The sequence below is a fragment of the Denticeps clupeoides genome, chromosome 15, assembly GCF_900700375.1.
Source record: "Denticeps clupeoides chromosome 15, fDenClu1.1, whole genome shotgun sequence".
Classification (NCBI taxonomy): Eukaryota; Metazoa; Chordata; class Actinopteri; order Clupeiformes; family Denticipitidae; genus Denticeps; species Denticeps clupeoides.
In genome coordinates this window covers 613,877-637,911 of record NC_041721.1, presented here as the reverse complement: position 1 = coordinate 637,911, position 24,035 = coordinate 613,877, and the positions used below count along the sequence as shown (strand labels likewise).

General features: G+C 50.3%; 5 protein-coding genes and 1 non-coding gene across 8 annotated transcripts in view; 2 read left to right on the top strand and 4 right to left on the bottom strand.

The window, feature by feature from the left end:
• Positions 1–24,035, bottom strand: part of LOC114764417 (inactive ubiquitin carboxyl-terminal hydrolase 54-like) — a 135,729-nt gene that overhangs the window by 52,055 nt on the left and 59,639 nt on the right.
• Positions 43–1,755, bottom strand: LOC114764416 (cysteine-rich PDZ-binding protein). Its single transcript, XM_028954049.1, has 5 exons — positions 1,639–1,755; positions 1,390–1,455; positions 1,258–1,312; positions 692–795; positions 43–602 (listed from the first exon to the last, which is right to left on the bottom strand). Exons 1-5 carry the CDS (start codon positions 1,652–1,654, stop codon positions 538–540), a joined length of 306 nt encoding a protein of 101 aa, XP_028809882.1. The 5' UTR covers positions 1,655–1,755; the 3' UTR covers positions 43–537.
• LOC114764414 (phosphatidylinositol-glycan biosynthesis class F protein-like) lies at positions 2,074–4,948 on the top strand. Its single transcript, XM_028954047.1, has 6 exons — positions 2,074–2,225; positions 2,332–2,563; positions 3,162–3,253; positions 3,340–3,456; positions 3,638–3,746; positions 4,491–4,948. Exons 2-6 carry the CDS (start codon positions 2,336–2,338, stop codon positions 4,602–4,604), a joined length of 660 nt encoding a protein of 219 aa, XP_028809880.1. The 5' UTR covers positions 2,074–2,225; positions 2,332–2,335; the 3' UTR covers positions 4,605–4,948.
• rhoq (ras homolog family member Q) lies at positions 4,175–12,131 on the bottom strand. Its single transcript, XM_028954048.1, has 5 exons — positions 11,651–12,131; positions 11,418–11,476; positions 5,922–6,086; positions 5,389–5,484; positions 4,175–5,153 (listed from the first exon to the last, which is right to left on the bottom strand). The coding sequence occupies exons 1-5, from the start codon at positions 11,793–11,795 to the stop codon at positions 4,998–5,000; spliced, it is 621 nt and encodes a 206-aa protein (XP_028809881.1). The 5' UTR covers positions 11,796–12,131; the 3' UTR covers positions 4,175–4,997.
• LOC114764406 (synaptopodin 2-like protein) lies at positions 5,780–23,719 on the top strand. Of its 3 annotated transcripts, XM_028954034.1 has the most exons (5): positions 5,783–6,053; positions 14,100–14,504; positions 16,341–16,501; positions 16,574–17,229; positions 19,610–23,719. In XM_028954034.1, the coding sequence occupies exons 2-5, from the start codon at positions 14,403–14,405 to the stop codon at positions 22,135–22,137; spliced, it is 3,447 nt and encodes a 1,148-aa protein (XP_028809867.1). In that variant the 5' UTR covers positions 5,783–6,053; positions 14,100–14,402; the 3' UTR covers positions 22,138–23,719. The 3 variants fall into 3 exon arrangements, with proteins under 3 accessions (XP_028809866.1, XP_028809867.1, XP_028809865.1); XM_028954033.1 differs by having other exon boundaries at positions 5,780–6,053; positions 16,341–17,229; XM_028954032.1 differs by lacking the exons at positions 5,783–6,053; positions 14,100–14,504 and having other exon boundaries at positions 16,082–16,501.
• Positions 6,824–6,926, bottom strand: LOC114765461 (U6 spliceosomal RNA). The gene has a single exon (XR_003742647.1). It is a non-coding gene; the product is annotated as a U6 spliceosomal RNA (small nuclear RNA).

Below are 24,035 nucleotides of genomic sequence, written 5' to 3'. Positions count from 1 at the left end.
GCAGAACGTCTGGTCTTTCTCGCCATTCACCGGCACCAAAACCATCTTATAACACAGTTTAATACCAAACGGACAATCATGCACCAACAACGCAAGCACAGAGCACGGCAAGTTTCACAACCAAAAAAAATTATCACAAAAAATGCATGACAGTTTCATATTAAGGAGAGCACGAAGGTGCACGTCCCATAAAAGACCTGAAGACCTAACCCTAAGTTTCTGGAAATAAGGGAAAAGGGGTCGTAACCTACTTAGCAGTTCTATCGAGCGGTGCGTCAAACTCGAATATTATAAATCATAAAAAAAGCCGAGTTCATTGGGTATTTACATAACTTCTAATAGCACTTCCAGATCTGTCCACAACAGTGCATGGCCGTATATTGCTGTTACTGGGGACCGTCTACTGTGGCCACGTGGGAGTCCGAACACACAACGAACAGGACCGCAAGCTGGCGAGGGGGAAAGAACGAGCTGGACACTTCGTCCCAGGCTACTGGCAATCGTCGTCACGTCGTGTCCCTGGTAGAAAACGCGCGACTAAACCGAGGTCTGCTTGTAGTTTTTGGTGTCGAGGACTTTCTTTCCGCACATGGCGCAAATTCCTGCAGAGAGAGAGAGAGAGAGAGGAATATTATGAGAGAGAGAGGTCATTATTATATAGGAATAATGAAGGACGAGAGATTCTGCTCACCTTTCTTGTAGGCGCAGCCCTGGCAGTAGTGTGACCCCGACTGATGCACGGAACTCTTGCAGATCCTACATGTGGCAAATCCCGACTTCCCATATGGGTCGAACCTGCAAAGTGGCCAGGGTTTCGCATGAGACCGCCGTGACGTCATAAACACGGGACGTAAGCTCTGTATTCGACAAAAGCCTACAAATCTACACTTCCAAAGACACGTAGCACTTACACAAGCACGTTGAAAAAGCGAAAAAATACAATTTAAAACGCTCGCCGCTCTTTTGACGGTATAATAATTTAATTTACACCATTACAGCGCCGTTCGGCTTGGGGTGAAACTGCGTGTGTAAACTACATGTACATCACCGTAGGGTCAGGTTCAGCTTTTATTTTGAAACGTTGCAGCGAGGACAATTTATCGGCTGGACCAACGTGTGTGTAAAGTCCACAGACGCACATGACTTTGTGAAAGTGGAGATTTGCAGGTTCTCCGGCGGAGATCCGCGAATATCTGCCCAATACACAGCTCACTGGCAACTTTACTGAGGTTAAACTGGGCCGTTTGTATTACACACCTCGCCTTTTTAGCCGTCAGAGCTTTGTTTTCGTTGAGTTTCCTGCCGCCACTCTCTGGAAGAGTTAAATACGTTTTAATAAAAGCATTTAAAAGGAAGCCGTGCGAGTTATAAACCAGGAAAGCTGCTCGCCTGTGGTGTTCCTCGCTCCATCCTTCCAGGTGTCGGGGGTGATCACCTTGCCAAGTTTCTTTTCGCCTTAAAAACAATAGTAATAATAATAATAAGACGAAGGAAACACACATATTTACTTGACTCTTAACACTACACACTGCTGAGACGCTTGGCCGAAGCGTCATCATCCCGATTTCAAAGGTTCGCGACTGACAAAATATGAAATGAAGCGTGAAATGCCGCACTACAAAGTAGTTGAACTCTCACATTTTTCGCAGACCATCGTGTCGCGGGGCGGTTAACGCGTCGGCTGTAAATACAGGCCAAGTCCGCAGCTTCTCCGGGAGACGAGCCGTTTCCGCAAAACAGCGGCTGTTTACAGCGACACGGCCAGCGCGCCACTGATTGGCTGCGGAACACAGTACAGATCGCTCATTGGTCCAAAATTATGTCACTCAACATCATTTCCCGCCTACCTTCTTTGCACTTCCTAAAGATACTTTAGGAGTCAAAATAAAAGTGAAATTTCTCTTAGACTTTTGGAAGAATAGCCATTTGGAAGAAATCAAATTTACCATCTCGCATCTCGTATTTATTTATTATATTCAAAGTTAAGCATTGCTAAAATGAAACCGTCGCTTAGCCGAATTTATTCTCTGAACATGTCGGTGACCTTTATTTTGAATTCGGTTCCATGTTCAGGTGTGATGGCAGAGTGATGAGCGGCACGTCAATGGCGGACAAACGACCGACGATCCCGTCTTATAAACGGGCCTGATTTACAAGTTTATTCGCTGCCGCCATGGCGGCCGTCAGTGGAGCCGTTTTATAGCGAGGACGCGCTGTGGAGTTCGGTGAGAGGCATTTACCATATCATAACATTATACCGCAGAGGTATTTTATTATAATGATAATAAGAACGTGATGAAGATGCTGCACTGCTCCTCTCCCGTCGCACAGCACCATGTGGGACTCTGAGATCAGGGCCATGGCCTCGGCCCACGCCATCATCGCCTCGTCCGTCTTCATGGCGACGGTGGTACCGGCCGTCCTGGTGGAGAACTTCTCGGTGTACAGGACGCACCTGGTCTGGCTCTACTCCGTCTGTGGGGCCGTGGCCGCGGTCAACGTCGCGGTGTTCGGGCTTCTGGGGGTCAGTCCGCCGGCGAAGAAGCATACGCTGCATCACAAGGTGAAGAAGGCGCCCCTGTTTACCGGCACCCACGTATACAGGCACCCACGTATACCGACACCCACGTATACCGACACCCACGTATACAGGCACCCACGTATACAGGCACCCACGTATACCGTCACCCACGTATACCGGCACCCACGTATACCGGCACCCACGTAAACCGTCACCCACGTATACCGTCACCCACGTATACCGTCACCCACGTAAACCGTCACCCACGTAAACCGTCACCCACGTAAACCGTCACCCACGTAAACCGTCACCCACGTATACCGACACCCACGTATACAGGCACCCACGTATACAGGCACCCACGTATACCGTCACCCACGTATACCGGCACCCACGTATACCGGCACCCACGTAAACCGTCACCCACGTATACCGTCACCCACGTATACCGTCACCCACGTAAACCGTCACCCACGTAAACCGTCACCCACGTAAACCGTCACCCACGTATACCGTCACCCACGTATACCGTCACCCACGTAAACCGTCACCCACGTAAACCGTCACCCACGTAAACCGGCACCCACGTAAACCGGCACCCACGTATACCACAGCAGGATGAACGTGTTTTGTTCTTCAGGTGTCAAGATTGGTCAAGTCCTGTCTGCACTTCCTGCTGTCCTGTCTGTTCTTCCACGCCGTCGTGGTGCTTTATGGGGCTCCTCTTTTGGAGTAAGTCGTGTGTGTGTGTGTGTGTGTGTGTGTGTGCGTGCGTGTGCGGTTTTTAACAGGTTTTTCCCCGTGTTGCCTGATGACAGGTCCACTCTGGAGACGTTTTCTCTGTCTGTGCTGCTGTCCACGTTGACCACGCTGCGCTGCCTGTGTGTGCTGGGACCCAACGTCCAGGCCTGGATCCGGGTCTTCAGCCGGGACGGGTCGGTGCACTAAATACATCACTTCTTTCATGTAGCTGCTGTTGTTGGGTGCGATTTTCAGGTTTTGCCTACACGTACACAACCATTGACTGCACCAAATCCGGCGTCAATTTGAATGTTTTTTACATGGCGGTGTCACGGCTGCCACGCTCTGTATTCATTTTGTCCCTCTATGTTCCAGGGCCATGTCGGTGTGGGACACGTCTCTGCAGATAACGGCAGGCTGCAGTGTGGTGGGAGCTTGGCTCGGCGCTTTCCCCATCCCCCTGGACTGGGACCGGCCGTGGCAGGTAAAACTTGCACGAGCACATTTCTTACCCGTAAACGCCCGCCATCACACCGTTTCCTGGATTAGTGTTGATTGTGTGTGTGTGTGTGTGTGTGTCCAGAACTCCCTAAACCCCAAATAAATCTCCAGGAGAAGTGGTGATAATCCACAACAGCGGTTACATCACCGCTTACGGTCACGCTGCAGATAGGTGCGGCCGGTGATGTTTTAACCGTTTAACTGAAGCCGTTTAACAGGCATCATGTAGCGCGGACACCCGGTGAAACGTGTCCTCTGCATTTAACCGTCAGCCTCGGTGAGCAGTGGGCGCCAGCGTGTGGGGGGGGCGGGACCTCAGTGGCTCCCCGGCGGCTCCCGCCCTCATCCCGTCACACTGTTCCACACAGCGACCTTTCGTCCGTAATCTGTAATAAAACCACACGCTAAGCAGGCTTTATGAAACCCGTCTTTATGTAAAATTGTTCTGTTTTTCCGTAATAAAGCAGGCGGAACGACAGGGCGGAGTTTTACTCCCGGTAGACTTCTCAGCATAAACAGCAAATACAAGTTTTCTGGATAGAAAGAAGCAGCTGTTTAAAATTCACTATTCCAGAATGAAGGAGCAAGGCCTCGATGGCGGCGACGACAAACCATACGATATTACAAATCTTTTACACGCAGAGACGCGAACACACGCCACACTGATCTGCACGGCACAGCCTCGCGCGCTCCTGCCGCATTCCCATTGGCTGGCCTTGTCTTGTAGGTGTGGCCTATCTCCTGCACGCTGGGGGCCACCGTCGGCTTTCTGACGGGACTCGTCGCCGCGCCCGTCTGGATCCACTGGCACCGCAAGCAGCTGACGTACAAGAGCAAATGAAGCGGGGGACGGGGACGAGGGGGCGGTCCCACAACCACCAAACGAAGACCAGGCCGCGCCCCCCTCGTTTATCATCTCAAATGTCTTTCCGTGTTGCCGTTTTTTGGGGGTTCTGTTTAGGCTTTTGGTGTTCCGGTCGTCCTCTTCCCCCCGTTTGGTACAGAAAGCGTCCCGGCGTTGCTGACATCAGTTAAACGGCGGTTTTAATAAAAGAAGAAGAAGAAGACGGCGGTCGCAGCGTTTCCCGGTTTAGGGTGTCTGATAACGGGTCACTTCTGTGTTTGTGCACCTGTTGAGCCGACTCTTTGGACTTTTGTCCCTTTCCAATAAAATTGTCTCTTATGTGCTTGTCTTAATGTCCCTTTTCCTCATGGCCATCCTGTGCTGCCTGGCTCATGTGATAAGGCAGCAGTTGATGCAGCGAGGGCCCAGGCGTCTCCGCAGCGGCCCTCTTTTGGGGGCCAGGATGGCGATGATGGCCTCGTCGAACACCGTCTTCAGTCCCTTCTGGGTCAGGGCGGAGCACTCCACGTAGCAGCAGGCACCGATCTGCGAAGAGCAGGCAGTGATCAGGGCAAATTCGGACACCGTGCGGTGGTCGCAAACGTCCCTGTCATTACGGGAAGGCTGGTGGCACAGAATGCACACGTTTTATATCGCCATTATATCACATGGTCAAGAAAAAAAAAAAAAAAAAAGTTTAGTTCCATTATTTCAAAATGGAAACAGCGCCAGAAATAGGACCAGTGGCCAAAAGATATATTACACAAAGCAGTGTTCTCACCTCCTTGGCCATCTTCTGTCCCTGCTCCGTAACGATGGGCTTCTCCTTCACATCATTCAGCTTCGCTATAGTCTTTGGATCGTCCCTCAAGTCGATCTAGTACATAGAAACTAATGCATGTTAACTCTAGTAAGGCAGAAGACTGATGGTCCACTACACCCGGGTGTGGGACGTATTGACAGGAGGGGGTATATAAAACTTTGTTTATAAGTACAGAATTTAAGGACTGGGTAGGTGGTTCACTTGAAGGCTTGATGTGACATTAGCAAACCAGACGCCCTTATCCAGAGTGACTTACACCAGTAGTTACAGGGACAGTCCCCCCCTGGAGACACTCAGGGTAAAGTGTCCTGCTCAGGGACACGATGGTAGTAAGTGGGGTTTGAACCTGGGACTTCTGTGTTACCCACTACCACCACCCTACATATAAAGCTGGTTATATTAAAATGACTTTAAATAAGCGTGTTGGATGAGAGTGAATGGACTCGCCCGCTGAAAAGCGAGTCCATCGGATCTGATGTCCCGTGTCCCACCTGTGTCCCGATGAGCAGGTACGGCACGTTGGGCGCGTATTCCTGCAGCTCAGGAACCCACTCCTCCCGCACGTTCTGGAAGCTGGCCGGGTTCACCACGGAGAAGCAGATGAGGAAGACGTCCGTCATGGGGTAGGAGAGCGGCCGCAGGCGGTCATAGTCCTCCTGTCCGAGTAAACGGCGAGTTACGTTCTGGGTATCGTCTTACTTTGTGAAGGGGAAAAAATGAGCGGGTTTAAAACAAAATGGCCAGTGGCTCGCCACCGTTTCACCTTCTCAGCGTCCATTTTTGCATCACCTGATGATGGTGGCCAAGAATTACAAATCAAATTTTATTAAAAAATGAACAGTTAATTGAACATATTTGCAACATGTGAAACACAAGACGCTGTACCATACACCAGATGTTCTACCTGACCTGGCCCGGCCTGATTAAAAGCCGAGATGAAGAGCTCCAACTCGGAGGTGTAACAGCATGCTAACGTAGCACTCGCCAGGGACTGTAACATGCGAACATGCAGCTTTCATCCCCACTTACTACCATCGTGTCCCTGGGCAGGACACTTAACCTGAGTATCTGTAGAGGGGGGACTGTCGCTCTGTCCCCTTGGTAGAACGAGAATACCAACATGAAGTTGTGTAATGATACCGGATCTCCGTCACAGTCTAAAGTGAAGTGATTGTCATTGTGAGACGCTGCAGCACAGCACACGGTGACACGGTGAAACGTGTCCTCTGTATTTAACCCAGCACCCTGAGTGAGCAGTGGGCGCCTGAGCAGTGTGTGGGGACGGTTCTTTGCTCAGTGGCACCTCAGTGGCACCCTGGCGGGTCGAGATTCGAACCGGCAACCTTCTGATTACGGGGATGCCTCCTTACCAGCCAGTCCACCACTGGCCCAATAAAATATGGAACGCTTCACGGATTTGCGTGTCATCCTCTCGCAGGGGCCGTGCGAATCTTCTCGGTATCGATCCAATTTTAGTAGAAGTGCAGCCGCAGCACCAAAAAACTGGAGAACGTGACGGAGGTGGAGAATGGAAGAACGTTCCCTCAAATCAGACCATGTACACCTGTGGCAAATATGTGGCTAGTGTGCGTGAGTTTGTGTGTGTATGTGTGTGTGTGTGTGTATATGCGTGTGTGTGTGTGTATGTGTGTGTGTATGTGGGTGTGTGTGTGTGTATGTGTGGATGTGTGTTAAAGTGAAGTGATTGTCACATGTGATACACAGCAGCACAGCACACGGTGCACACAGTGAAATTTGTCCTCTGCATTTAACCCATCACCCTGAGTGAGCAGTGGGCAGCCATGACCAGCGCCCGGGGAGCAGTGTGTGGGGACGGTGCTTTGCTCAGTGGCACCTCAGTGGTAGCTTGGCGGATCGGGATTCAAACCGGCAACCTTCTGATTACGGGGCCGCTTCCTTAACCGCTAGGCCACCACTGTGTGTGTGTGTATATGCGTGTGTGTGTGTGTGTATGTGTGTGTGTATGTGGGTGTGTGTGTGTATGTGTGTGTATGTGTGTGTGTGTATGCGTGTGTGTGTGTGTGTGTGTGTGGATGCGTGTGTGTGTGTGTGTTATAAATACTACCCCCCGGCCTTCTGATTGGTTGAGGATTTGTTTCAGACGTCTCTGCCAGAACAAAACCTAAATAAAGCAACAGTGTTCCAGCGATGGTCTTTCACTTCTCCTATTTTCATCACACATTTATGAATTCAAAGCAACCAAAGCAAATACATAACCATTTACGTAATTTACCAGACGCCCTTATCCAGTAGTTACAGTCCCCCTGGAGACACTCAGGGACACGATGGTAGTAAGTGGGGTTTGAACCTGGGACTTTGTGCTTTTCTGGTTTCTGATTTGTCTTTGAGAAACACTGCAGCACAGCACATGGTGACATGGTGACGTGTGTCCTCTGTAGCAGTGGGCGGCCATGACAGGCGCCCAGGGAGCAGCGTGTGGGGACGGTACTTTGCTCAGTGGCGCATCGGCATGTCGGGATTCGAACCGGCAACCTTCTGATTACGGGTTCGCTTCCTTAACCGCTAGGCCACCACTGCCCCAGTGTCTTACACACCAGGCCACTAACACCCATAAACCTTGTATTTGTTTAAAAGCCTCACTGCATCTGATCACCGCCTCTCGCCACCAAGCCTCAGATCGGCACGCGGTGCACAAACCCGCTTTCCTCCTCCGGCGCGTTTTACTCGGCGTGGCTGCAGTGTGTACAAACACACATTTCATGCTCTACAAATAGGCTGGTAGTAACGTAGTGGGTAACACACTCGCATATGAACCAGAAGACCCAGGTTCAAACCCCACTTACTACCATTGTGTCCCTGAGCAAGACACTTAACCATAAGTTGCTTCAGGGGGACTGTCCCCTGTAACTACTGACTGTAAGGCGCTCTGGATAAGGGCGTCTGGTAAATGCTGTAAATGTAAATGTATCAGTAAATACTGAGTCAAGGACAGCGAGTACTCAAACACGTTCCAGACATCATAATCTGATGATCAGATGACCATTTCCTGCATCAGTAACCATCACAAGCGTGACCACGCCCACTACCAACACCAACATGCAGGTTATCAGGCGCTTTAATTCTAGTGATCGTGACCACGCCCACTACCGACACCAACATGCAGGTTATCAGGCGCTTTAATTCTAGTGATCGTGACCACGCCCACTACCAACACCAACATGCAGTTTATCAGGCGCTTTAATTCTAGTGATCGTGACCACGCCCACTACCAACACCAACATGCAGGTTATCAGGCGCTTTAATTTCAGTCAACGTGACCACGCCCACTACCAACACCAACATGCAGGTTTTCAGGCGCTTTAATTCCAGTCAGCGTGACCACGCCCACTACCAACACCAACCTGCAGGTTACCAGGCGCTTTAATTCCAGTGCACGTGACCACGCCCACTACCAACACCAACAAGCAGGTTATCAGGCGCTTTAATTCCAGTCAACGTGACCACGCCCACTACCAACACCAACATGCAGGTTATCAGGCGCTTTAATTCCAGTCAACGTGACCACGCCCACTACCAACACCAACATGCAGGTTATCAGGCGCTTTAATTCCAGTCAACGTGACCACGCCCACTACCAACACCAACATGCAGGTTATCAGGCGCTTTAATTCGAGTCAACGTGACCACGCCCACTACCAACACCAACATGCAGGTTATCAGGCGCTTTAATTCCAGTCAACGTGACCACGCCCACTACCAACACCAACATGCAGGTTATCAGGCGCTTTAATTCCAGTCAACGTGACCACGCCCACTACCAACACCAACATGCAGGTTATCAGGCGCTTTAATTCCAGTCAACGTGACCACGCCCACTACCAACACCAACATGCAGGTTATCAGGCGCTTTAATTCCAGTCAACGTGACCACGCCCACTACCGACACCAACATGCAGGTTATCAGGCGCTTTAATTCCAGTCAACGTGACCACGCCCACTACCAACACCAACATGCAGGTTATCAGGCGCTTTAATTCCAGTCAACGTGACCACGCCCACTACCAACACCAACATGCAGGTTATCAGGCGCTTTAATTCGAGTCAACGTGACCACGCCCACTACCAACACCAACATGCAGGTTATCAGGCACTTTAATTCGAGTCAACGTGACCACGCCCACTACCAACACCAACATGCAGGTTATCAGGCGCTTTAATTCCAGTCAACGTGACCACGCCCACTACCAACACCAACATGCAGGTTATCAGGCGCTTTAATTTCAGTCAACGTGACCACGCCCACTACCAACACCAACATGCAGGTTATCAGGCGCTTTAATTCCAGTCAACGTGACCACGCCCACTACCAACACCAACATGCAGGTTATCAGGCGCTTTAATTCCAGTCAACGTGACCACGCCCACTACCAACACCAACATGCAGGTTATCAGGCGCTTTAATTCCAGTCAACGTGACCACGCCCACTACCAACACACGATATCCAGAACAAAGTCCTTGATATTTCATTACAGCGGCGAAAGATGAAAAATGTTCTGGCAAGTAAGGTGTGTGAGTGTGTGTTGGATTGATTCATATGCATATTTATTCTGCTGCTACAGATAAATTGAAGGCAGGGTGCTGGGATTGACACTTTCACCTTTACCAGAGGGGCACAACACAATCACTGTGAACAAGTAATAAACCAAAAATACACAAATCATCTCCCTAATTACGGAATTGTTGCCTCTTGGCATCACTGCCACGCCCCTATACACTGTGTGCCGCACCCCCATAGTGCTGCCTAAAATACAAGTAGTGTATTTTATTAGCATTTGGTCAGATCATAACTCCATACTTGAGTGGAGTTACAGCCGGCATTTTCTACAAAGCCGTCGGACTGGGGATGCACTCCAGAAGAGATCTTCCTTTTGATCTAAATCAAGATGCACCGATCGCGCCAGACGTGCTTCTTCATACTTCTAGATGCCAAGCGAGAACAGGTGATGCATTCTGGGTACACTGTTTTTTCAGGAAAACAGGGACGTCTCCATCTAAACCATAATTCATATTATATACACCGACTGAATGGCTTTAGCCCAGGTCAATGTCACACTACACGCGTCTGATTTTAAAAAGTGATCAAGTGAAAGTGATACACAGCAGCACAGCACACAGTGAAACGTGTCCTCTGTATTTAACCGTCACCCTTGGTGAGCAGTGGCCCAGGGAGCAGTGTGTGGGGACGGTACTTTCATCAAGGGGACCTCAGTGGCACCTCGGCGGATCGGGACTCGAACTGGCAACCTTCCGATTAAGGGGCCGCCTCCTTAACCGCTAGACCCTCAAACCACCACTGCCCTTTTGTAGACTTTGTTAATGTTGTGTTTGTCCATTTAAAACTGCTTTGGAGAAGTTGCAGGCTACATGGGGGGTGGTAAAAAGCTCCTTCTGTCCAACTGGCACTCATCTCACAAATTTTAGGTCTCAAAACTTCACAGATGAGTTGTCATTCCTGTAAAATTATTTATGTCGGGGGACACGACGGTAGAAGGACTTTGTGGCAACCACCAGTCTGCCTTTTGACCCTTCCACTTCCACACCTCACCCGGCCCCACTCTTCTCATTCCACCGGGACAGTCTGGAGAGCAGAGACTGGTTTGTCCACCAAAGACGCTGGACCAACTCCTCTGTTTCCAACTTTTCACTTTTTTTTGATTGTATTGATTTTTGATTATTTTCCTGGTATTTCTGCATCTTCATAAGGAGTGAATTCATTAATTTTCATTAACTAAGATTGTTTGGTGAGCATAGAGGTTAATTTAATGAAGCGGACCCGTAAATGAAGACTTGACACACTGCTCCCCAGGTGCCTGTCATGGTGCCCACTGCTCACCAAGGGTGACGGTTAAATACAGAGGACACGTTTCACTGTGTCACCGTGTGCTGTGACGACGAAAAAAAACATAATTTTCACTTGAAAGATAACTGGATTTAGTGGTCCTACCTGACCAGCAGTGTCGTACAGGCCGAGAAGGTACTGCTTCCCCCCGACGTTGACACTCACTGTGAACAGCAGACACAGGAGACAGCATCAGCACCTCCAGTCCCCATCCTGCAGCACTGACAGTGTGTGTGTGTGTGTGTGTGTGTGTCCCTTTATCCAGCTCTTCACCGTTATTATCTGCTTTTTATGATCAACATAAAGTGATGACGTGACCCGCCCACCTGTGAACCCACCTGCGTAATGGTCGAACACCGTGGGCACGTACTCCTCGGGGAAGGCGTCGTTGGCGTAGCTCATCAACAGGCAGGTCTTGCCCACGGCCCCGTCCCCGACCACCACACACTTCAGCATGACGCTGCCGCCGGTGCCGCTGGCCATGGTCACCAGCGGCCCGCCGGGTCCCCCCGAAATACCATCATCCCCGCTCCTCCTCCTCCTCCTCCTCTTTACCCCCGAATTGTGCCGGTCTGCCCGCCAGTCACACTCCTCCCCACCACCAGAAGGAGATCCCGCGGTGCCACGCTGACCCACGCCCGCTCCGCGGTGCCCTCGCTGTGCCAGTACGAGCCGACGGAGTCGGGGTTGCCAGATCCTGCGCGAATTCAACACAGGGACGAGCCGCACTCTCTCGGCGCGGGTTAATAATCGTAAGCAAGCCACGCAAAGCTCGCCAGTGGAGAACTTTATTTTGCCCCGCGGGACCAAACGAGCAGCGGCTGAAATGGTCTCGACAACCTGCCCATGTAAGCTTAGAAAACGCGGGTGTGGCAACTTCGGCGTCCACTCGCGACAAAGGTGTGGTAATGCCGCTCGACCAAGGGAGCGGATAAAAAATCGCTCCACCATCTCGAAGGCCCAACACCCACAGACTGATAAGAACAAACACATTTTCACTCCACGGAGAACGTCTCTGTAGTAACACGAACTTTGAACCCCCTTTAACGAGAAAAAAAGTCTTTAAACGAAACGGAAGGGCCTCTGAGCGCATCAACTCTTTGTGGACGGTCCCTAGACCTGGCGTCGCGTCCAATCAGCGTGAAGGTAGGCGGGGCCTCGTGTGGAGACGCGCCGCTGGATCTCTGCTGACAGCTGCTGCAGGGGTCACGTGACCAAACAATGACATCATACCTTCGTCCGCGCTGCGCTCGAATAAAATCATCATCCTCATTCATTAATCATTTCCAAACCTGAAAACCGTACATTGTGAGGCACTGTAGTCAGTATTTTTTAGTCAAACAGATTACAAACTGACTCGGAAAGGTTATTACTTTTTTTGCAATTAAAATTATAATTATTTTAGTAAATTTCTTACTGACTTTGGCTTACATTCTGAATTTTTTATTAATAATGTAGTTCTAACCCAAAACCAACAGTAGGTAGAGACAAAATGCGACATTGAATTAGCATGAAATCCAGTCTGTTTATTAAAAATGAGGAAAAATCATATTACTGAAAGTATGAGTCTGAATATGTGCCACATGACACAGAATACCAGCATCGGCACGTACTGCAGATTTTGCATGGCTACAACACCTTAATGTTACATATAAAATGCCATATATTAGCTTTTTATTTTTCTTTAGCTTTTTATTTATCTTTCATCAATGTTGAAGAATCTCACTCACATAATAATGAATTTATGGGATTCATGTTATCCAGCAAAAGGATTTTGGTGCGAGTCGATGTACAGTACAGGCCAAATGTTTGGACACCTTCTCATTCGATGAGAATGAGAAGGTGTCCAAACTGTTTACATTTACATTTACATTTACAGCATTTATCAGACGCCCTTATCCAGAGCGACTTACAATCAGTAGTTACAGGGACAGTCTCCCTGGAGCAATTTAGGGTTAAGTGTCTTGCTCAGGGACACAATGGTAGTAAGTGGGATTCGAACCCGGGTCTTCTGGTTCATAGGTGAGTGTGTTACCCACTAGGCTACTACCACCCTGTTCTACCAAACTGTTCATGACCATTTACGTTGGTAGATTCTCACTGAAGGCATCAAAACTATGAATGAACACATGTGGACTTCTGTACTTAACATAAAAAGGTGAAATAAGTGAAAACATGTTTTATATTCTAGTTTCTTTGCTCTGGTTACTGCTTTGCACACTCTTGGCATTCTCTCGATGAGCTTCAAGAGGTCGTCACCTGAAATGCTTCTCCAACAGTCTTGAAGGAGTTCCCAGAGGTGTTTAGCACTTGTTGGGGTCCAGCTCACCCCAAACCATCTGGATTGGGTTCAGGTCCGGTGACTGTGGAGGCCAGGTCTCCACTTTTTGTTAAGTACAGAACTCCACATGTGTTCATTCATAGTTTTGATGCCTTTAGTGAGAATCTACCAACGTAAATGGTCATGAACATAAATAAAACACGTTGAATGAGAAGGTGTCTCCAAACTTTTGGCCTCTAATGTACATCATACGCCAACATTTTTGATTAATGAAAGTATTTAAAATATAAAGAGCCTATAGATCAATAAAGCAGAACATCAGGACCTATGATTGAGAAGCTGCAGTTTTCATATCCCACAAACAGCCAGGCGTGAGTGCACAAGGTGATCAGTGCTGCTCCCTGGTCATAATGTTCTGGCTGATTGGTGTATGTATTCCGCTAGAGGAATTTGAAGGGTTTATATTTCAGTCTGTCCTTTTTAAATTGCACGTTCTGTGTCCACAGGAATCCGCTTCTTAAAATACCCGTCCTCTCCCCAGTTGGTGGAGTTCAGCAGCTCCCACAGACAAAAGCCCCGGAGTGGCCGGCCCGGTTATTTCGGGGGGCTTTATCAGCATCCTTCGTATGTGTCTGCAGATTGACAGGACAAGTGTGAGTCTCTTAAACGGAGCCGGCCCACGCCCCCCATTCCACGGCCGAGGACCTCCCCCACTGCGTCCCTCCAGCCCGGGACACTCGGCGATGAGCGCCCGCCGAGCCCCGATCTGAAGCCGGCGAGGAACCCGGCGGCCTGAGCAGCGGAGCACGATGGTGGCTGAGGAGGTGGCGGTCACGCTGTCGGGGGGGGCGCCCTGGGGGTTCCGTCTCCAGGGGGGCGCGGAGCACAACAAGCCCCTCCAAGTGTCCAAGGTAGGTGGAGTGAAGGGAGAGTTCTGCACCATCTCGAGGTTCTTCTTGCAGCCACTGACCTTTTCAGACCCCAGAAATATAATCTGATGTCCGTATTCGCATCTAAACCAGCTTGGTGTGTTACGTGCGTGATCACGCATGAAGGTGAAGGTGAACGGGGACGTTCTGGGACGGTGCCCAGACGTTCCGCCATTTACAGCCCAGGAAGATCTCCCACAACTGCTGGGTCTAAATGTAGGGATGTAGCTTCTCTGTTGTTCATGCGCGACGTTTCCACGCCCAGCGCTGCTGATGGAAGCGTCTATTTTAGAAGAGTGATGCATGGAGCTGGACCTCCTCTCGGGAGGACACATGGACCGTGAACATCCTGTGCATGGCAGAACCTTGGTTTATTTCCCATCAGGATGAATCAAGATGAACCCCAAGTCAGTAGCGTTCCATATCAGGGTGTTTTATTAGTGGAGGAAGATGTTCTCACGGGTAACATGCAACGTGTGCCGAGCTCCTCTCTTCTCCCCCTGTAACTACAACCACGGTTAGGAGCACCGGATCAGTCCACACGGAGCCGTGCATTTAATGGACATTTACCGGACGGTACCACGTTGCGGTTCCACTCGTCTCCAGAGCGCCTTACAATCAGCAGTGGCAGAGACACTCAGGGTGAAGTAGCCTAGTGGTTAACCAGAAGACCCGGGTTCGAACCCCACTTACTACCACTGTGTCCCCGAGCAGGACACTTGAGAGTCTCCAGGGGGGGACTGTCCCTGTAACTACTGACTGTAAGTCGCTCTGGATAAGGGCGCCTGGTAAATGCTGTAAATGTGAGGGAAGAGGTTCGAACCTGGGACTTTGTGGGTGTCTGGTTTGTTACCCGCAGAGCTACTACTACCCTAGGCCCTGGTGGGTAGAAAGGGGACAACTATGTTGGCCTTTGTTCCGAACACCTTAGTGCAGCGGAACTGCACTGCTTCTGACTGAAAGACTCCGGTGACCCCGAAGACCGCGGACTGTATTTACGGGGCCACGGGTCACAGCTGTGTGGTGGCAGCTGCTCCCAGGCAGTCTGCGCCGGTCACCCCAATTCCAGAAGATTAAGCTGCAGAATCGAAGTCGTGGACCCTCGTCCCATTTAAAGCCGCGGGAAGCGAATGCTGGTCAAGAATAAGTGACTTTGGGGGACAGCAAGTGCTGTTCTGCTGACATCTTATCGGGAAGAGGGGTGAATGTGTTGATGGGCCCTTGTTCTTTCAGGCCGGCCTGGAATGTGTTACTGTGTGTGTGTGTGTGTGTGTGTGTGTGTGTGTTTCTGACAGGTGGCCTGGCTTTTGTGTTCTAGCAGCTTTGATTTTTTTCTCTTGAACGGTGTTAAGATAAAGTAAAGTAAAGTGAAGTGATTGTCACATGTGATACACAGCAGCACACAGTGCACACAGTGAAATTTGTCCTCTGCATTTAACCCATCACCCTGAGTGAGCAGTGGGCAGCCATGACAGGCCCCGGGGAGCAGTGTGTGGGGACGGTGCTTTGCTCAGTAGCACCTCAGTAGCACCTTGGCGGATCGGGATTCGAACCGGCAACCTTCTGATTACGGGGCCGCTTCCTTAACTGCTAGGCCACCACCACTTAAGATAAGATGATCCTTTATTAGAAATGTCCAAGTGTGACACGTGGGTTTACTGTAACGCTGTGGAATCCACACAACAGATCCAGCTGCTCCATCGGGGGAACCTCAATGTTCTGAGACGTTCCAGACTGCATGTCATACCACGTGTTACTGTGGACAGGACAAGTAAAAATGACAATTTGAAGCGGTTTTGTCTCCCTCTTGTGGTGAAGGTGAGGAAACACAGTAAAGCCTGTCGCGCTGGGTTACGGGAGGAGGACGAGCTGGTGTCCATCAATGAGACCAGCTGTGGGGACCTGTCCCACGGGCAGGCCATGGACCTCATCGACCTGCTGTCAGCCGGCCGAGGGAAGCTGCAGCTGCACATCAGAAGGTCAGAGCGGCGTTCCGACGTGATGCGAGCTGCCCCGCTTCCTGTTTTTAACCGTTCTCTTGTTGGTGACAGGGCTCCAGCGGCTCTAAAGTCGGGGGTAGATCTGGGCCCTGCCCCACTATCCAGAACCACGCCCACCTATAGCCACCGCAGCTTGGTCACCTCCCCCACAGGAGGCGGGCCTGAGTGTGTGACGTCCCCTCCTGACAGCGAGGCGTATTATGGAGAAACGGACAGCGATGCAGATGTGGCAGCACAGGAGCGCCATCGTCGTCAGAAACGGCGCAGCCCCAGCAGTTCTCCAGCCAAAACACCTCGAGCCCCGCCCACAGAGGAGGAGGAGACGTCTGAGATGAGCGGCTACGAGAGCGCGCCTGACGGCCGTGGCTACGGGTCCCAGGTCCAGAGCTGGCATGAACAGTTCCCGGGCGTGCCCCGCAGGGAGGTGGTGTACCAGCACATCCAACCCAACTGGGACCTGCCTGCGGAGAACGTGTCCGACAACTCCGACCAGAGCAACCATCAGGACGGACAAGGCGCCACGGAGGTGGACAGTGGCTTCCAGGAGCCTCCTCTCACCATCCCACCACCGCTGGTGTCCCATGAGAGGGCCAAGGAGGCACTGATGCTGTCCTCTGGGAGGCAGCTAGTGCCAATGGTGGGACCAGTGCAGAATCCACTGGATGAAGAACTCACTGTGACCTACATGGACAAAGCCAGGCAAGCCAGTAAGTATCTAGAGCGTTTCATCATGATCTCCATCCAGAATCTTTTTTCCATCTCTTCCGTCTGGAAAGTTAAGTTACACGTTATACTACTGTATAATATTGGATGCAACAGATTTGACCTTATTACAAAATCAAATAGACTTTTCTACTAATTGTATAAGTTCTATTACATTGTAAAGGATATTTCAGAGAGAAGCAACAGTTCAAGTATTTAAAGCTAGAATGTTCCGAACCTTCCATCTGGCTGTAACGTGAATGTGAAGTGAACATGTTGTGCCAGATCGCCATCTGAATTAGGGAAGTTTCATCATTTTATTGGCGCCCGCCTCTTATAGCGCTGCACTGGTGTCTGTCCCTGGTGGACAGCAGCGGTAACCGCATCTTTCGAGCTGACCTGCCGTGCGGGGAATACGGAGATGAAGCGTGCAACAGAAATGGAGATGTCAGCCATGAGGAAGTTGGCAAATACATAAACACATCGAGGATGCATTTTCTGGCAGCGAGCTAAGACTTTATTGCCCTCCCCAGCGTTATCAAGTCGTTTTAATGATGAAGAAGATGGACTCCGGTTTTATTATTAGCACGGTGTAAAATGGGATCGATTTGATCAGTCTGGTGAGCGGGCGTAACGGGGTGTTGGTGGGGCGCGGGCTATATTTACCCCTGACTCATGGCCCTGTAATGCAGCAGCTGCCGCCTGGCGTCAGACCCTGGTCCACGCTCGGCTCTATCTGACACCACCATCACCTCGCTTAAAATATAGGGCCTGCATTCAACCAAGAGCAGCCGAGCACAGATACGTACAACGTCATGACATGCAGCACGTCTCGCATTGTTCATTCATTGAATTGTGCCGGGAATTCGCCAAATTTGGAGTGAGTTTAGGATGTTGTACGTAATGTGTATGTCGGCAGTGTTTTATGTGCGTGTGGAGGTTTATTCATTTAATGTCTCCTTTATGTCCCCATTAGACAGGTCATATGACATTGGCGTCGGTGTTTATAGTACCCAGGAGACCTTGCTGGGACAGCATGGACATCTGATAGTGGCATTACAGCGTTCCTTTGTTGATAGAGTGTATATGCGAGTTTGTGCGGTACCGAAATCGCCTCTCCTCTGAACGACCCGGCGCTGCCGCATGTCAGCAATGTCAGGCCTCCATGCCTGAGCCCGCAGGGTCGTAACAAGCCCTCAGACAGGTGGGCCGTGTCCATCACTGCCAGGGACCTGTCTAAATCAGGAGAGGTGACATAATGCCTTTCTTTGGGCCACTGCTGGCAGAATATTGTGGTCAGACAAAAGGTCTTTAAAAGGTCTTTAAAAAGTGCAACACATGAGATCACGGACCAAAATGCACCAATGAGGTTGGGTTTGGGTGAGGCGGGGAGAGACGCTCGGTGGCTTTCAGCCGGCTGAGATGAACACCATCACATCTCGCCTTGAGATTGAAGTCTCAGGACCCCCCGTTTACGCAGGTAAACTTGTTCCGCTTTAGTCATGGGGGGCTGACGCTGCAGTTTTACTGTTGGAATTTTCATGTTCATTTGAGTTTTGTATATTTAACTTTGGACATTTCTATCTGTGAGTGTGTATACGTTCAACCAAAGGTCTTGCCAATTTTATATGTATTCATGTGTATATACACGACCCTGCTGAGTGCTACTGATTTACATTTTGTTGGTATGCTTGTATGGAATTGGCTGGAACTGTATATATTTTTAGAATTAATTATAAGTTTAGTAACTATAACTATAGTGATATGTAAAAATAATTTTTATAGAGGCTGGATCAGGTTCTATAAAAACATGTGAGCTGATTTACACTTACAGATTTTTTTTCAGTTTTTCGAGTTGAAATTAATCTTCACAAAGGGCAATTGTTACCTGACCCTTCCACAGTAGGGGCAAACAAGGTACCTTAAAAAGTCGCTGAAACCAGACTTGTAATCAGACTTTTTTAAGCTGCTCTGTTAAATTCTACTTCGTAGCCTCCTGATCAGGGTCTTTCCCTCACACATACTTACCATGTCATGGCAGAAACTGCAGTAACACGCAATATTCCACGAGAGGGCGCTAAATACCAAACCCTGTATCCTACTTTAAACATGAGAAGATGCTTCTTGTAATTTGTTCTTTATAAATGTCCAAATCTAATGCAAAAACCATTATTGTTTCAAAGGTTGTGATAATGACCATTTATAGTGTTTTATAGGTCATGCTAGCTCAGTGGTTTCACATTCAGGTCTTCTCACCCAGTAGGACACCTTCCTGGTGAAACGTTCCATGGCTCCGGCCTATGATGTCATGTGTGAAAGAGGGTGGAGGTTTGCAGGTTGAAGATGGCTACCTGGTCTGAAATGTTTGTGTCTCCTTCCCCACAGAGCTCCACAGGAGTGAGAGCATCCAGGAGAAGCAGGTGAAGGAGGCTCGGTCCAAGTGCCGCACCATCGCTTCGCTCCTCACTGACTCGCCCAACCCCAACTCCAAGGGAGTGCTCATGTTCAAGAAGCGGCGGCAGCGCGCCAAGAAGTACACACTTACCTGCTTCGGCAGCGTCAACGGAGAAACCTGCTCCCGCGGGGACACCGAAGACGAGGAGGACGAGAGCTTCTTTCTGGGCAGTGAATCAGAGATGGATGAAGAAACGATCGCTGCCTCAAATGGCCTTGACCCCACATGGGACAGCGGCTACCTGGACATCTTGGACATGAAGTCATCAGCCTGCAGAATGGACTCTGACCGAAAGGAGGATCCAGATGGCCACATGGGGCTCAGCAGGTCATCCGGAAAGGGTGCACAGCTGTTCCAGCTACAGAAGAAGCGGTCAGAGGAGCATCTCGCCCCACCAGCCGCCAACTGTGTGCCCAGACATGTTGTTCCTCAACAGCGGGCTGAGTTGACTGTGTCCACCCCAGGTCCCCCTGCAGTGCAGCCTCCCACTGGCATGGTGAACGGGACCCCGTCGGCGGTTAGCAGCACCAGTTTTTTCCTGTCCCCCACCAGGCAGGTGGCACCTACAGTCACCTCTGCCGTACCCAGTGACTCCCCGGGTCAGGCCGATACCAGTGCTGGCAACGCTGTGCTCAACCGCACAGCCAAGCCCTTCGCCCCAGGCTGTGTAACCCACCGATCTGCCACGGCCCCCGTAGTCTTCCACCCAAACACGGGCACGAGGGCGGTGTCCGTGGCAAACATGCCTGCGGCCTTCGCTGCTTCCCCTGGACCAGCGGTGAAGCGGGCGATCTCCTCCGCGTCTCTTTACATCCCCGCCCGGCCGGCGACTGTCAGCGGACCTCCCAGCCTGTTCTCCCCGTCCTCCACATCTGGGCCAGGTCCTTTCTCGCCCCAGTCCCCCATGTCTGCAGCCCCCTTCTCGTCCACTGCACCTTCAAACCCACCTGCTGGACAAGTTGGACCTCTCAGTCCCACTTATTCTAATACACCTCCCATGATCTACTCCCTCCCCCCTGTCACACCAACCCACCCACTTCCTCCACCCCATGTTCAAACTACACCTTTATTAAGTCCCGTCATGCCATACTCCCCCGGCACACCCACGACTGTCAATGTGCAGCCTTTCCAACATGTGTCTGATCCATCTGCAGCACCACCCATGGACTCTCCCTCAGCTCACAGGGTCTCCTTCAATCCATACGTCACCGTGGCAACCACTGTCCCTGCTCAAGCCCACCAGCAAAATGGTCTGCCGTCAGAGGGACTGGCGTCCCGGGAGCAGAGGATTGCTGTGCCTGCTTCCCGGACTGGCATTCTGCAGGAGGCTTGGCGTCGACCTTCCAAGAAGCCAATGTTCAGTCAGGCAGAGGAGAAGACCAATTCCCCCAACCCTGAGCTGCTCTCACTGGTCCAGAACCTGGACGAGAGGCGAAAGGCAGGTCCTGATCCCGGCTTTGAGTCTGGCCCAGAGGAAGACTTTCTCAACTTGGGTGCTGAAGCTTGCAACTTCATGCAGGCCCAGAGGAACAAGAAGATTCCTCCCCCACCTGTGGCCCCCAAACCGGCACACCATGCTCCACAGATTACGCCCCAGTTTGGGGGAAAGGGAGCTGAACTGTTTGCACGAAGGCAGAGTCGAATGGACCGCTATGTAGTAGACAAACAGCAACCCTCAGCCATGCCAAAGGCGACTCCTCAGCCACGCCCACCCTCACCTACACCTTCACTTCCTGTCCAATGGAAATACTCGCCCAATATCCGGGCCCCGCCCCCCATTAGCTACAACCCTCTGCTTTCCCCCTCCTGCCCCCCTGGAGCTCAGCGTGCCACCAAGTCTGTGGAGGTCACCAAGGCCAAGCAGCATCATGCCAGTCCTCACAGACCAGGCACGAACTGGATGAACCAGCAGCCGTACCAGCTCAGCCCGTCTCTGTTCAGTTACGGGGGCGGCGTCCCACCGGTCACATCAACCAATCAGCCTCAGCCAGCCTCTGCAATGCCTGTGAAATCAGTTCGTGTACAGGAGATCAAGCGCTTCTCCACACCAACACCCATGTCTACCTCCCTGAAGCCCACTGTCTTAGTGCCGCGTTCCGCAACGACCCTGGGCGAGCCTCTTTGGAGGTCTGACGTAATGTCCCCTCCACCCCAACAACCTGTGCCTGTCTGCGCCCCCATGCCTCCGCCTCCTCTCCATTCAGGAGGTCTCCCGGCTCTGCCCCGCATCTCGGCAGCTCCGGTCCCCAGTGCAGGGGGACTCGCCCACAATGGCCCCGCTGTGCACTTCACGCCGGACAGGCAGTTTAAGAGCGCCCCGGATCTGAGTCCCCTGGCTTTCCGCGGCTCACAGTCATCTGGCATCGCCCCACCTGTACGAGTGCCCAGGCCCCGGTTCAGCACGTCCACTGCAGGCCTGCAGGCTAATGTGTGGAGACCTGGCTCCATTCTTTACTAAGACACAAGTAGCAATGAGATATACTGCAGCTTCATAGCTAATATTTTAAATAATTCGGTAATAATCAGAAATACAGACACATTTGGGTGGGTTGAGTAGGGCGGGCAGGTCAGAAGCTGCAGAATCAATGAAGAACCCCCTTGGAAAAAGTCAAAAATGTTAATTAAGGTAGTAATGTCAGCACATATTCCCATTTACCAGACGCCCTTATCCAGAGCGACTTACAATCAGTAGTGACAGGGACATTCCCCCCCTGGAGAGACTCAGGGTTAAGTGTCCTGCTCAGGGACACAGTGGTAGTAAGTGGGGTTTGAACCTGGGTCTTCTGGTTCATAGGCAAGTGTGGTAAAACACCACCCTGTCTTAGGTGAGTGTGTCACACAATACTACCACCCCTAAGGTCGATCTTTAATTTTTTAAAGAGACATACACGTGGGACATATCTGCTGATTACAATGCACATTTTCAATGCACATGCATGATGGAATTTTTCTGGAAGTATGACATAATATGGCACAGGATGCTCACTTTTTGACAATGTTTAACTGTGTTTATATGTGTTTTTAACTTTTAATCTGTGTGACTTCTTTAGAACATTACATTTGATTTCACACCCTTCTCTATGGGCCACAGGGTAACTGATGGAAATGTGAATGGCTGGGCGGGTTTATGATCTGGGGAGCCACAGATTTGCACCCCACCAACTCCTTACAAATTAAACCTCTGAATTATGAAATTATGAAATGAGCACAGTGGGAAATATCTAGTTCCGAGGCAACATGTCACTCTATAGCTTTGGAAAGATGTAAAAGGCATTAAGTGTTGTTTACTTGTCAGCTGGGGCCAAGTCATATATTTACCTGTAGTCAGATAAAGAACAAATCAGAGTGGCACGAACGTTCAGAGAGACAGTAGACGTTCAGTAGACGTTGACTACGCTGTCCCCCGTTTTTCAGTTTTTTTCTTAGATGTGACAATGAGCATTTTTTAAATCGCATTATTTTTTAAGGCTGACCAACAGTGAGGCACCACGACATTGACGGTTTATCGAGTTTTGAGAAAAGGTCAGCGTCCGGAGAGGCTGTGGATGAGATGTGTAAAAAAAGGACTGAAATATGCAGGTAATTGATAAAGTAATGGAAGCAATTAAGACAGACATAACCAAACCATACACATTCTATAGCTTAACCATGTTAAAAGCAGTTTATTCATCATGGGACAGTTCAATGAAATAGTTTAGTGCTGCGGCAGGCGGCACTCGTGTACATCACTGCTTGAAAGCGACTCCGGTACCATCCAGAAGTGCTTTTAAAGGTGTAGAGTAAGTGAAAGAGTGAAAAGAAGAGATTCATTCTGAAAGCCTTCAAATGTCAGTTCCTCGCTGTGCCACACGTGGGCTGTGGGAGAGTTCACGAACGCTGAAGTCTGTTCTTGTCTGTTCGTCCTGTCACGCGCTGTGGTAGTTTAGTATGAAGGCCAGTCCATTTTTAACTGACATGCATTATCCTGCAGAGTTGCACAGCTGTTTTATAGGCACCGTTGCTTGCTGGTTCCAATAAAAATTCTACTTGCTGACTGCTTATTTGGCTCAACCTTCTCTTCCCTGTTACATTCTTTGTCATAGTAGGTCGAATCAGTGCAACGGATATACGTTTTAACAGGAAATTAACAGCATGTGTACCAAACCTAACCACAGAAAACAGAAAAGTGGGCCGAAGACCAACCCAAGAGGAACACGACGAGCAGCTAATGATCAGGAAATGCTAGCCTTATCGTTGTTGACTATGTAAGATTGGGCCAAGGGAGGTCCATCTTGTTTGTCTAGAGTCTTGTGTTTCTTTTCACTGTTAATTCCCTTTTTTGCCTTTTTGAACCCGTAGGACTGTAACTTTACCAGC